Source organism: Dendrobates tinctorius, unplaced genomic scaffold (assembly GCF_039654945.1).
Source record: "Dendrobates tinctorius isolate UK_male_01 unplaced genomic scaffold, ASM3965494v1 ptg000130l, whole genome shotgun sequence".
Classification (NCBI taxonomy): Eukaryota; Metazoa; Chordata; class Amphibia; order Anura; family Dendrobatidae; genus Dendrobates; species Dendrobates tinctorius.
This window is the reverse complement of record NW_027361798.1, coordinates 757,676-771,117: the sequence shown is the minus strand read 5'-3', so window position 1 is coordinate 771,117 and position 13,442 is coordinate 757,676. Positions and strand designations below refer to the sequence as shown.

General features: G+C 51.4%; 1 protein-coding gene across 2 annotated transcripts in view; it reads left to right on the top strand.

The window, feature by feature from the left end:
* The window catches only part of LOC141047908 (cytochrome P450 2C20-like), a 277,427-nt gene that overhangs the window by 158,265 nt on the left and 105,720 nt on the right, over nucleotides 1-13,442 (top strand). For both annotated transcript variants that reach the window (XM_073543228.1, XM_073543229.1), the window contains exon 7: nucleotides 2,333-2,474. In XM_073543228.1, the coding sequence (XP_073399329.1) occupies nucleotides 2,333-2,474 (142 nt within the window). The remainder of the gene's footprint in view (nucleotides 1-2,332; nucleotides 2,475-13,442) is intronic.

Sequence of the window (13,442 nt, the reverse complement as noted above, 5' to 3'; positions counted from 1 at the left end):
TTAGAGAATCCACCTCTCCAGTTGAGCCTAACGGTAGAAGGTATCATATTTACATCATGCACTGTGCAATCAAAGCTGCCCTCATTATTCTGTAGGTTGTCAGCCACCTTGTGTAAAATCTACCCAACTATTATTATTATGCATTTTTATAGCGCCATTTATTCCATGGTGCTTTACATGTGAAAAGGGGCAAATATGGACAAGTACAATAAACATGAGCAATACAATACACACACAAGTACAGGAGGAGAGAGGTCCCTGCCCGCAAGGGCTCACAGTCTACAGGGGATGGATGAGGATACACTAGGAGTGGGTAGAGTTGGTCGTGCGGCGGTTCAGTAGACTGAGGATCACTGCAGGTTATAGGCTTGTCGGAAGAGGTGGTTATTTTTGAAGGTTTCCATGGTAGACGAGAGTCTGATGTGTTGGGGTAGAGAATTCCAGAGTATGGGGGGAAGCACGGGAGAAGTCTTGTATGCGGTTGTGGGAAGAAGAGATAATTGGAGAGTAGAGGAGATCTTGGGAGGATCGAAGGTTGCGTGTGGGTAAGTAGCAGGAGACCATGTCACAGATGTATGCAGGAGACAGTTTGTGGATGGCTTTGTATGTAATAGTTAGGGTTTTGAACTGGAGCCTCTGGATGATAGGAAGCCAATGAAGGGCTTAGCATAGGGGAGAGGCTGGGGAATAAAGGGGAGACAAGAGGATTAGTTGGACAGCAGAATGTAGGATGGATTGGAGTGGTGCCAGAGTGCTAGAGGGGAGGCCAGAGAGTAGGAGGTTGCAGTAGTGAAGGCGGGAGATAAGGGCATGCACTAGTGTTTTTGTGGTTTCATGGTCAAGGAATGCGCAGATCCGGGAATGGTTTTTAAGTTTGAGAAGAAAGCTGAAATAGCGGACAGACATTGTGGGATTTTGGTCAGTAAGCAGGTGAGGTCAGGTCCAGATAGGTAGATCTGCGTGTCATCGGCATAGAGATGATACTGGAAACCGTGGGATTCTATGAGCTGTCCCAGGCCGAAGGTATAGATGGAAAAGAGTAGGGGTCCTAGGACAGAGCCTTGGGGAACACCGACAGAAAGGGGGCGAGGTGATTAGGTGGTGTGGGAGAGGGAGACACTGAATGTTCGGTCTGTTAGATATGATGAGATACAGGATAGGGCCAAGCCTGTGAAGTCCAGAGATGAGAGAATCTGAGCAGGAGGGAATAGTCCACACTGTCAAAGGCAGAAGACAGGTCCAGGAGAAGGAGGCCAGAGTAGTGTCGCTTGCTCTTGGCGGTTAGTAGGTCGTTGGTGACTTTAGTTAGGGCAGTTTCAGTTGAGTGATGCAGTCAGACGCCTGATTGTCAACGGTCAAAGAGAGGGCATGAGGAGAGGTGGGAGGAGGACAGTTCAAGATGGACATGCTGTTCCAGTAGTTTTGAGGCATAAGGGAGAAGAATTATCGGGCGATAGCTAGACAAAGAGGATGGGTCAAGAGAGGTCTTTTTGAGGATGGGTGTGATCGAGGCATGTTTGAAGGATGAGGGGAACACACCATTTGTAAGTGAGAGGTTGAAGAAGTGTGTTAGAGTGGGGATGAAGACTGTGGCAAGGTTAGGGATGAGGTGTGACGGGAGCGGGTCAAGCGTGCAAGTGGTGAGGTGTGATCTTGAAATGAGGGTGGAGAGCTGATCTTCTGTCATGGTGAAGAAGTTGTTTTTTGAGGATCAGGGCTGAGCAGCTAATAGGGGCATTGGGGGCTGTGGGACAACGCTTTCTCTGATCGCATCAATCTTCTGCTTAAAGGAGGCCAAGTCTTCAGTGTTAATGAGATGAGAGGGAGGAGGTGCTGGGGGACGAAGTAGAGAATTGAAATTGTTGAAAAGCTTCACGGAGGAACTACGCAGCCCACTGCAGCTCTGACATCCGCAAATGTGAAGCCAGCTTTAGACATACAGTATACATGTGTCTTGGAATTGAGACTCTAGTCCTGTTTGGTGTGCTCCAGCATCTGTGCTTTTTGTATGTGCTTACATCCATTCCTGCTGCATTCATTCAATGCTCCGTGTGCCAAGTTCTCGCTGCCCATGTGCCTTCCTGCTTGTTGCATCAATGCCTGGGGTCCATGTGCTGAGCTGGGCAAGAGGCTTAGAGAATCCACCTCTCCAGTTGAGCCTAACAGTAGGAAGTATCATCTTTACATCATACACTGTTCCATCAAACTGTCTGTATTATACTCCAGAGCTGCCCTCACTATTCTGGAGGTTATCAGCCACCTTGTGTAAAATCTACCCAATCTGTTGCTAACATCAAATAGAATATGTGACTGATGTTCTGCTCATTCTTAGGTGGAAAATGAGGTGGATCCAGATTTCTGCTACATGAGTCTCATCGAGATGATTAATGCAGTTTTAGGAACAGGACCTGTGGCTATGGCTTCTACCATAAAGTTCAGCATGGTACTAGTAGCCCATTATCCAGAAGTCCAAGGTATGAATAACAGTCCGCTTTTTAGAGTATGTATTAAATAAAGAAATGTAAACTAATAGGCAAAGGCGAAAGCAATCAGAACTTTGACTTTGCAGATCAATAATACAGAGTGAGGAGATTCATCAAAATGAAAGGGAATTTTCAGTTTCAGATAAACCCTGTCCCCATATTCCTGCGCCCACTTTCCTGGACTGGTTTCCCCTACAGCTCCATTTGCTGCAAGATTATAAAGGTTCCCGTGTCCAAACCTGATTTGAGTCGTAGGCCCTAGATTCTCTAAGGAATACCGCTGTACCAAGTGGCGGCCGACCGCATTCTGCTTTTCCCAAGCGTTCTGTGCCTTTCCGTACTGTGTGGCCCTCTGGCCTGTTCTGCCTTCTCCTGAATCTCTCTCCAGCACTTTCTTCACGTTATAACTATGATACACTTCTGTACACTGCTCCCACTGACAAACTCACTGCTCTCCCTCCCAACTGTGAAAGCCCCCACTGGACTGCCCAAACACCTAATCATACCAAATGCTGTTCCTGCATTTCCCTATGCCAGATTCATCAAGATTACACATTTACATTAATTATAACATTTACATCAGTTAGGCTACTTTCAGACTTGCGTTTTTTTGCTGCTCGTTATTTGCGCATACAAACGCATGAAAAAACGCATCATGCGTTTGAGTGCGCGTTTTTGCGGGTTTTGATGCATTTTTTTAAAAATGCGCACCCATAGACTTTAATGGGTGTTTTGCTGTAAAAAAAAACGCATTGCGCGCGCATGCGTTTTTGGGGGGCAAGTCGGACGCACAAAAAATGCAACTGGATGCATTTTGTGCGCCCGAGCACACACTACAAAAAAACGCATGCGCGTACAAACGCATGTGTATGCGCAGCCATGTTAAAGTATAGGGAAAAAACGCATGCTTTTTTTGCGCTAAAACAGTGCAAAAAAACGCAAGTGTGAAACTAGCCTTAAGCACAGTTTATAAGCAGTTTCCTTTAAAACAAGGGAGAAACCCTCTTACATTACATCCTGTATCTCTTTTTTATTATAAAAGTACAAAACAAAACACAGGCTGACTTATAGACAAAACTTACAGACAAACTCAATAAAAACCCATTATTCATAAACCCCAAATGTCCAATATCCAGCAGAAAAAATGTTCCTCCATTTCATTAATACCCCCCAGCAAGGGAAGAGACCTCAACCTATATCCATTTTTCCCTTCCTATGTACCTTTTTTTCCCCTCACACTCATACCCACGCATTCACCCCCACACAAAAAAAAAACAAAATTCGGCCAACTGCCCTAAAGAAAGTAAATAGGCCACCTTGCCAAAACTTATTTATTTAAATATTTTTATATATATATATATATTTTTTTTTTTTCCCTCCTAAACTAAACCACCACCATTCCCCCAAAGGTCCCACGAAAGTTTGTGGCCTATCACACAGCAAGGTCCATACAAATTTATGGCCTTTTTTCCCATCTTCTTGGCATCCCCCCGGACGTCCATTCTCCAAAACCCATCCCCCCTCCCACCCAAGAAACCCCCCACCCCACCTAAACTAAATCTCCCCTACATGCATCATAGTACACCTACAACATATATATATATACAGCCTAATAATAACATATATCAATAATAACACATATCAATAATAACCACTACACACCTTAACCATGACCAAAAAACAGGCCCAAGTTCAATGCTTGCAAGCCCTATACCCAGGTTACCAATTACAGAACAAAAATCTATACGTGAGGGTTACAGCCCACCACCAGGAACTGGAGACCATAGAGGCTCTCACCCTAATCTACCGCACATCACCCTGACCCTCCCTAACAAAAAAAAAGAGAAAAACCTGTCCCTATAGCCCTACCAGTCTCTCCCTACCTGTCCCTCACTACCAACCTAATACTAACTACCTGTCCCTATAGACTGTCCCTAGCTGTCCCTCCCTGTCCCTACACATCTATCTGACCCTACAAAATAAAGATAAAATGATAAAAAAGACTAAGGGCCCCGTCACACATAGCGACTCACCAGCGATCCCGACAACGATGTGAACGTGTCAGGATCACTGGTGTGTCGCTACATGATCGCTGGTGAGCTGCTTCACTAGCGATAAGGACAGCGACACCAGGGTAACAAGCGACGCATGTCGCTTAGTTACCCACTGTGTACCTTAGTTACCAGAGCGCTGGTGCAGGGAGCTGGTAACCAAGGTACACATCGGGTTTCTAAGCGCTGCGCGGCACTTAGAAACCCGATGTTTACCTTGGTTACCAGCTCCCACTCGCTGATCGCTGGTCTCCCGCCTGCCACACACAGCGATGCGTGCTGGCCAGCGGGAGACCAGCGTTCAAAAAAATGTCCTGGCCATTCCAGGACGATCAGCGATACCCAGCAGAGGGGCCGGTCGCTGGTGTCACACACAGCGATCTTGCTGGTGAGATCGCAGTTGCGTCACGAAACTTGTGACTCAGCAGCGATCTCGCTAGCGAGATCGCTGTGTGTGACGGGGCTTAACTCAACCCTATCACAGGCACACAGAACCTAACTCTCCCTAGGGCACATTAAAGGAGAAACCCCTCCATAGAAGAGAGGCCCTCCCTGCACCCAGCCTCTCAAACTCCAGCGAGCACACTTTTGCTAGGTCACCCAGGATGTTCCTAATCACCTCTTCCCTGGGGAGGACTTTCTGCTGAGTAGACACTAGACACAGTGCGTTCCACGTGTAGAATCTAGTTACTAAACTAACTAAGAAAACAGTCCCCCGATTTCGGCCACCAAGGGACCTGAATGCCCCATAGGCCTACTCCGCATAGGAGAGGCCTGCCAGCCTGGGCCAGCCATTGGAAGCACCCACCCTGCTGTAGACCTCTGTATTAAAGGGACACCGAAGCAGGAAGTGCTCCATGCTTTCAAGCATACCGCCACACTCCTCGCGGGGACAATCCCGGTCATCAGAGCTCCTGCACTTCAGGTTGTCCCTCACATACAGCTTCCCATGGAAGCAGCGCCAAGCCAAGTCCCAAAACTTCAAGGGTATCTAGTTAGAGTTCAATAACCCGAGCCCCACCTCCAGATCCCGGATTGGTCAATCCCTGAGCGCCAGGGGCTTCTGAAAGTGGGTCAACAGGACCCTATTGCTAAGAAACCTTCTTGACATGATCCTGATCTCCCACACTCCCAGACCCCACCGACAGATCACCTTCAGAACCGGGGTAACATAAGCCGGAAGATGCCCATGAGGTGTACGAAGGTCCTTCACCTGCAATCCTGTCTCCCATTCCTGGAAGAAAGGCCGAAACCACCCCCTACAGGAGAATATCCACGGAGGAGCCCACTGTAACCAGAGGTTGGCAATGTTTGCCTTAAGAAAGGTGTTTACTAGAAACACCACTGGATTGACCATACCCAACCCTCCTAGTCTCCTAGTGCGGTACGCGACCTCCCTCTTGATTAGATTCAGCCTATTTCCCCATAATAATTGGAAAAGCAGGCTGTAGACCCGTGTCCAAAGAGGCTCTGGCAAGATGCAGGTGCTGGCCAGATATATTAGCAAAGGAAGCAAATAGCCCTTGGGAAGACTATCCCTTTCCCTTAGGGTCAAAGACCAACCCTTCCACTGATCCACCTTCTGGGCGGCAATCTTAAGTCTGCCCTCCCAGTTTTGCTGGGGATTTTCCCCCGGGCCGAAACTGATGCCTAATATTTTTGCTGTGGCCTGAGGCCCTGGAAGGGTGTCCGGGAGATCAAAACTTGGATCTCCCCCTCCCAGTCAGAGACTCTCACACTTGTCCCGGTTGATCATGGACCCGGATGCCACCGAGTAGCGTTCAACCTCAGGCATCATCCAATCTGCCTCCTCTCTCGAGGATACAAAAAGGGAAATGTCGTCAGCGTACACCGCTACCCTCAAGGTGGCCTCTGGCTCCGCCAGGTCCATCCCGACTCCCACCAACGGTCCGCGCTCCACCCTCCTTAAAAGGGGGTCGATCGCAAACACGTATAACAGTGGGCTTAGAGGACAGCCCTGGCGGACACCAGACCTCACCTCAAAAGGGTGTCCGACCCAACCGTTCACGAGCGGAAAAATCTCTGCCCCATTGTATAAAGCTCTCAACCAATCAACAAACCTCCCAGGCAGACCATACCTCAGAAGGACGGACCAGAGGTACTCATGGTTAGCCCAGTCAAAGGCCTTCGCCTGGTCTAAGGACAGCAAGTACCCCTTCCAGTGACCTGCCATGCTCCACTGTCTCTCGGACACCGAGCACAGCACTAAATGTACTGCGGCCTGGAACCGAGCAGTGCTGGGCCCCCGAAAGAAGCCGGGGCGCAAACTTCATCAACCGATTAAATAGCACCTTTGCCAGAACCTTTCGGTCCGTATTGAGAAGCGCTATGGGATGCCAATTCTCAATACGGGACGAGTCTTTACCCTTTGACAGGATAATCAGGGCTGACTTCCTCATTGAACTGGGCAGAATGTCCAAGGAGAGGCACTCATTAAACACCTCAGTCAAGAGGGGGACCAAAGAGTCCCTAACAGTCTTATAGAACTCGGATGTTAAGCCATCCGGACCGGGCAACTTTTTGGGCCGGACCCCATCAATCACCTGTCTCACTTCCTCTTCCCTGATTGCTTCTGCCAAATCATGAAGAGAGGGGTCATCCCCCGGCTCAGGGATCGTTACAGCCAGGAAAGCCGACATCTCATCCCGATCAGGATCCCTCCTCCTCAAGAGGTGCGAGTAGAAGGATCTGACCACCTCCAGGATCCCTGATTTGGATCTGTTCAGGGATCCTGTACTGTCGATCAGTCCTGTCACCATCTTACAATTCACTGACAACCTGCAGTTTCTGTAAGGGTCGGGCGAGCGGTACCTCCTGAAATCCCTCTCAAAAACCAAGGATGTGTGCCTATCATACTGGCACCCCTTGAGCAAGGTCTTCACCCTGGAGATTTCCTCTCGGTTCCCTCCAGTCGAGACGAGCTGCTCGAGTTTCCTCCCCAGCTGCCGATACAGGTGGTACCTGTTCAGGCCCCTGAGGCTCGAGAGCTGATGGAAGAACCTTGCCACCCTTCTTTTGAAGATCTCCCACCACTCAGATTTACTGCTACAAGGACCCAAGAGAGGTGCCTGGCTCTGAAGAAATTCCTCAAAGGACTGTCTTACTTCCACTTCTTCCAGAAGGGACGAATTCAGCTTCCATAGGCTTCTCCCCATGTGGGGAGTCTCTGTAACATTCAAAGTAAAGAAAATAAAACAGTGATCGGAGAACTCTACCTCAACAGCGGACACTGCAGAAGAGATGGCTTCCTCCTTTAAAAAAAACTATCTATCCTAGACCTGCTGCTTCCCCTATACAAGGTGAAACCCCCATTACCTGGGGTGTGCTGGATGTGGACATCCACCAGGCGAGCTTCGCTTACTATGCTATTCAGGGCTATGCTATCATAAGCCAGCCGGTCTCCGGGGCCTCCCCTATCACGGAGTCTGATTATAGTATTAAAATCCCCACCGAAGACCACCTGCCGGCCCATAAAAAGATAGGGCTTGATACTCAGGAAGAGACATTTACGTTCCCACGTAGATTGCGGGCCATAGATATTGATGAGCCGAAGCTCCTGTCCCCTCATGAAGACGTCAAGGACCAAACATCTCCCCATTACTACCTCGATCACCCGTCTGCATTCCACCTCCGCGGTCTTAAAAAGGACCGCTACCCCGCTATACGGCTCGGCCGCAAAAGACCAGTATGAGGGCCGACTCCTCCTCTCCCTCTTTGCATTGTGGATGGACCCTAGTTCCATTAGTCTGGTCTCCTGTAAAAATAAAATATCAGCCTCAACCTGGGTGAAAAAATCAAAGGCCATAAATCTAGCCGTATCCGACTTTATGCTGGCGACATTAATCAACGCAAGAGTCAACGGGTAGGTTCCACCATCGAGGGTGATTTAGATGGCCTGTTTTTTAACCGTACCCCCCAATTTCCTCTCCCCCTCTGAGGAGGATCCCGACTCACCCCTCCTCTTTAAAGACACCGAGGTGTCCATATACTCCATCACAACACTGGACACCTCCTTCCTAGAACTAGTTTCCTCGCCCCTGAACCCCGAAGTAGTCCCCCCTCCAGAAGAGTGTGAATCCCCCAGAGGATGGACCTCGCCACTCCCTGAAGGCACCCCAGATGTTGCGTCCGGTCCCTCACCCCCGAACTCCGACATAGCAGAGTCATCGAGGGCTTGGAACCGATTGGAGGGGGCCTTAGATTTTTTTGCCTTGTTCTTCCTTTTCTTCCAACTCTTACCGATACGATTGTCACCCGTTTTTTTAGGCTGCTCCACCACTTCTTCATCCAGACTTTCATACTGGGAAGAGTTATCAGAAGCAGCCAACTCCTCCCTCTCCATCCTCCAGATCTTCTTGCTCACCGCCTTCTCCCCCAGGACCTCAGAGGCTTCGGCTGCCGCCTCCACGGTGGGGGCAGTCATCACCCCAGTTGCCTGAGTCTTATCCTGCCCCCTGTCCTTACAGCGCCTCACCTGTTGCCACTGGTGGGCAGATGTACTAGCCTCACCTTTCCTCACCGACCCCTCAGTTCCCCTCACGCCTCCACCCGCAGCCCCAGCAGAAGTTGCATCACCGGGGTCCCACCCTTTGCTCCCCCCTGCCGGGCCAGAGATGGTGCTGGAAAAGGAACAGGGGCAGTGGCCATACGGGTGACCTAGGTCACCACACAGGTGACACCTAATGTCACCACAGGCCGAGGCAAGATGACCTACCCCACCACACAAGGCACACTTCTGCACCTTGCAGCCTGCACTGAAGTGGCGGGGATCCGCACACCTGTGGCAGGCCTTCGGTTGCCACTGGTAGATCTGGATTCTTTCCCTCCCCAGAAATGCTGAGGAGGGGATGTGAGTGACCGTACCAGGCCCGGATTGGTAATATGCCCAACCGGGCATTTTCCCGCTGGGCCGCTGTCATGTGGGCCGCCGCCCTGGCCGCTTGCCAGCTGATGCGGCCACTGGCCTGGCTGTTGTTCCTGCTGCCGGCCCTCTCTGCGGGCACGGCAGTTATAGCTTCCAACACCCCTGGGATTTTTCTATCCCTCACTGCAGGGAGATAAGCCACCACGCCCCCCTCCAACACACCCCATCCTTGCCCTAGCATGAGACCCCCCTCAGCCACTCACAGCGTCACTTGCCTGCTCTCTTCTCTGTACATAGGACCTGTGATGAGGTCACAGGAGGGGAGGAGTCAGGGGTCACATGATCAGGAGTCTTTGTCCAGACCCCTGACTCTACCCCTCCTGTGACCTCATCACAGGTCCTGTGCGCACAGCCCTGGATCTTGGTGTCTGCAAGACTCTGCTGTGCTGGTTGTCATGGTGCTGGATGAGGTAAGTATGTGTGGGGTCAGGAGGGGTTTACAGGGTAGATGTAGCAGAGCTGTGTGTGTATGAGGTGTACGGAGCGGAGCCGTGTGTGTACGAGGTGTACGGAGTGGTGCCGGATGTGTACGAGGTGTACGGAGAGGAGCTGTGTGTGTACGAGATGTATGGAGCGGAGCCGGATGTGTACGAGGTGTACGGAGGGGAGCTGCGTGTACGAGGTGTACGGAGAGGAGCCGTGTGTGTACGAGGTGTACGGAGAGGAGCCGTGTGTGTACGAGGTGTACGGAGAGGAGCCGTGTGTGTACGAGGTGTACGGAGCAGAGCCGTGTGTGTACGAGGTGTACGGAGCGGTGCCGCGTGCACGAGGTGTACAGAGCGGTGCCGCGCGTGTACGAGGTGTACGGAGCGGAGCCGTGTGTGTACGAGGTGTATGGAGCGGAGCCGGATGTGTACAAGGTGTACGGAGTGGAGCTGCGTGTGCGAGGTGTACGGAGCGGAGCCGTGTGTGTATGAGGTGTACGGAGCGGAGCCGTGAGTGTACGAGGTGTATGGAGAGGAGCCGTGTGTGTACGAGGTGTACGGAGCGGTGCCGCGTGTACGAGGTGTACGGAGCGGTGCCGCGCATGTACGAGGTGTACGGAGCGGAGCCGTGTGTGTACGAGGTGTATGGAGCGGAGCCGGATGTGTACGAGGTGTACGGAGTGGAGCTGCGTGTACGAGGTGTACGGAGCGGAGCCGTGTGTGTACGAGGTGTACGGAGCGGAGCTACGTGTACGAGGTGTACGGAGCGGAGCCGTGTGTGTACGAGGTGTACGGAATGGAGCCGTGTGTGTACGAGGTGTACGGAGCGAAGCCGGATGTGTGCGAGGTTTACGGAGAGGAGCCGTGTGTGTATGAGGTGTACGGAGCGGAGCCGCCTGTACGAGGTGTACGGAGCGGAGCCGGATGTGTACGAGGTGTACGGAGAGGAGCCGTGTGTGTACGAGGTGTACGGAGCGGAGCCGTGTGTGCACGAGGTGTACGGAACGGAGCCGTGTGTGTACGAGGTGTACGGAGAGGAGCCGCGTGTGTACTAGGTATATGGAGCAGAGCCGTGTGTGTACGGAGTGGAGCCATATGTGTACGGGATGTACGGAGCGGAGCCAAGTGTGTACGAAGCATACAAAGCGGGCTTTTCCCACGGACACAGGAGTACACGGCGGAGCCCCGAGGAGCATTTTAAAACTCACACATGACGTTCCACTGGAAGTGATGTGCTGGAAGCTGACCGGAAATTAGATAATTTCATGAGGAAATTGTAACGGAACTAGGATTGCTTCTGATCCATCACCATGTCCTCCTCCGACAGCGCGGACAGCGGGATCGCCTTGGAATCGGGGATGCCGGCCATGTGAGCGGATCATGATATGACCTGCATCGGGAGGCTCAGGTGGGCACTACAATGGGAGCCGGGCTGCTATAGTATCTTTATAGAATCTTTCTTTCTCATTCTCTGTTCTGTCTTTCCCTCATTTTCTTTCTCTCTCTCTGTTCTTTCTTTCCCCTTTCTTTCTTTTTCTTTCCTCTCTTTCTTTCTCTCTGTTCTTTCTTTTCTTTACTTCTTTCTTTCTCTCTCTGTTCTTTCTTTCTCTCTCGCTCTCCTTTCTTTCCTTCTCTCTCTCTGTTTTCTTTTTTTTCTCTCTCTGTTTTCTCTCTTCCTTAGTACCAGTCAGTGTGCTCACAGTACCAGCTAATGTGCCCCTAATGCCAGCCACTGTGCCCTCAATACCAGTCAGTGTGATCAGCAGTGCTAAATGGGTGCGGTTGGGCGTGGACATGGGTGTGACTAGTTGCAAAATGGATGTGGCCTAAAATTTGAAGTGGCGCGCTGCATGCGCCGCAGTCTTTGTCCCTCTTTCCCTTCTTTAAAAGTTGGGAGGTATGATAGGGCAGCTATGACCAGGGGGTCTGGTTGCCCAATGCATAGCAGTTCTGCCAGGAATTCTGTCACCGTGCGTACGAAAGGGGACAGAGCTTTGGGAGGAGTACTGTACCTAAAAGCAATAAATAGGACTGAGCTGAAATACTGGGCACAGCTGTGACTACATGTTATATAATCGTGTTAATCTCCTCTCACTTCTTGTAACCTACAAGTGTACAAATATATTATATAGTCACCATGTGACTAGTGGGCCTGTGTAACTTCAAATGCCAGGGCTGAATTTTAGTCCCAGTCCGGCCCTGGACCGTACCTCCTGAAACCTTCAACTTTACTATGAAGGTCCAGCCCCCTGACCAAATGCCAAACTCGTCCCTCTTTGTCTTAGGGACGTCCGTGACTTCCCCATAACGGGAAAGCCACGTCATGATGTCGACCCCAGAGAGTGACTCGTTACTTGTCAGAACGGTCACCCTCTTTACACTATTTTGGCGAGACACCGCCAGTACGGCAAAGTCTCGCCAGCCGGGCTTCCCCTTTGCCAGTTCAAAATTCGACCAGAAAAGCTCTAAGCCCTCTGGCCGAACAAAAGTGACATCGAAGAAGGAGGTGCCAAACGGATGAATCAGGGCAAAGATGTCCGTCGCCCTGAAGTCCATCTTCAGAAGGAGCTCCACAACCCTCGCGCTTGGCGGGCACGTTCACTGCCCCTCCACCGAAGACGGACCACATTCCACCTGGCCACCCTCTGTCCGGCTGTCGGGAGGGACCATACCGTTTCCCCCTCCCTTTTATCTTGGAAGGCAGCCAGGCCATACGTATCCAGCCAAAAGGCCAAGTCCACCTCTCTACCCTCTACTTCGATCGTCCATTCTCCCTTTTTGAGGGCCTCCAGGAAACGGCGCCGCAAGATGCTATCCCTGAGGTCCAGAGGCGAGGAAACCCCCTGACTAGACCCTGAGGCTCCAGCCACCACCCACGAATATCTCAGAGGACCGGTGGTTGAGGGGGGCAGATGGACCAGCCCCCTCCCCCCTCCTCTCACTAACATCATACACCGCACTCACACTTGCCACCCCATTCACACTTGCCACCTTAGACACACTGCCCCTTAGTCACACTGCCACTCGCATCGTCAACCACAGACACTTCCATACCCACACCCTCCTCATCCACTCATCAGTCACCCCACTCTCACTCACATGCACACTGGGGTCACTATCATTTTGCCTCACTTTTTGGGTATTTCCAGGTTTTGCCGTTTCTCCACTGCTACCGCCACCTACTGGTGGCATCTTCCCTGCTGGGGGGGTTCTGCACACACAGTGCTGCTGTCCCAGTCATGCTGCCTTATGGTTTTAGCAGCACTGTCTGACTTGCTAGAGGCTCTGCACCCACAGCATGCACAGAACTTCCTCCATCACTGGTAGGGAGGAAGCCAGGAGTAGTCCCGCCTCTAGCTCCGTCCTGCGTCGTTGCCAGCGCCCCTACCTCAGGTAAGCCCCCAGACTCAGGGGACCCCGCCAGGCAAGCGCCGTTGCTGCTGTCTGCTGCAGCTGCAGTCTCTGCTCCATTGCTAACCAAAGCCATTTTTTTTCTTTTGCTTGGAAAGCCACGCCTGGCCACAGCAACTCCAGCGGC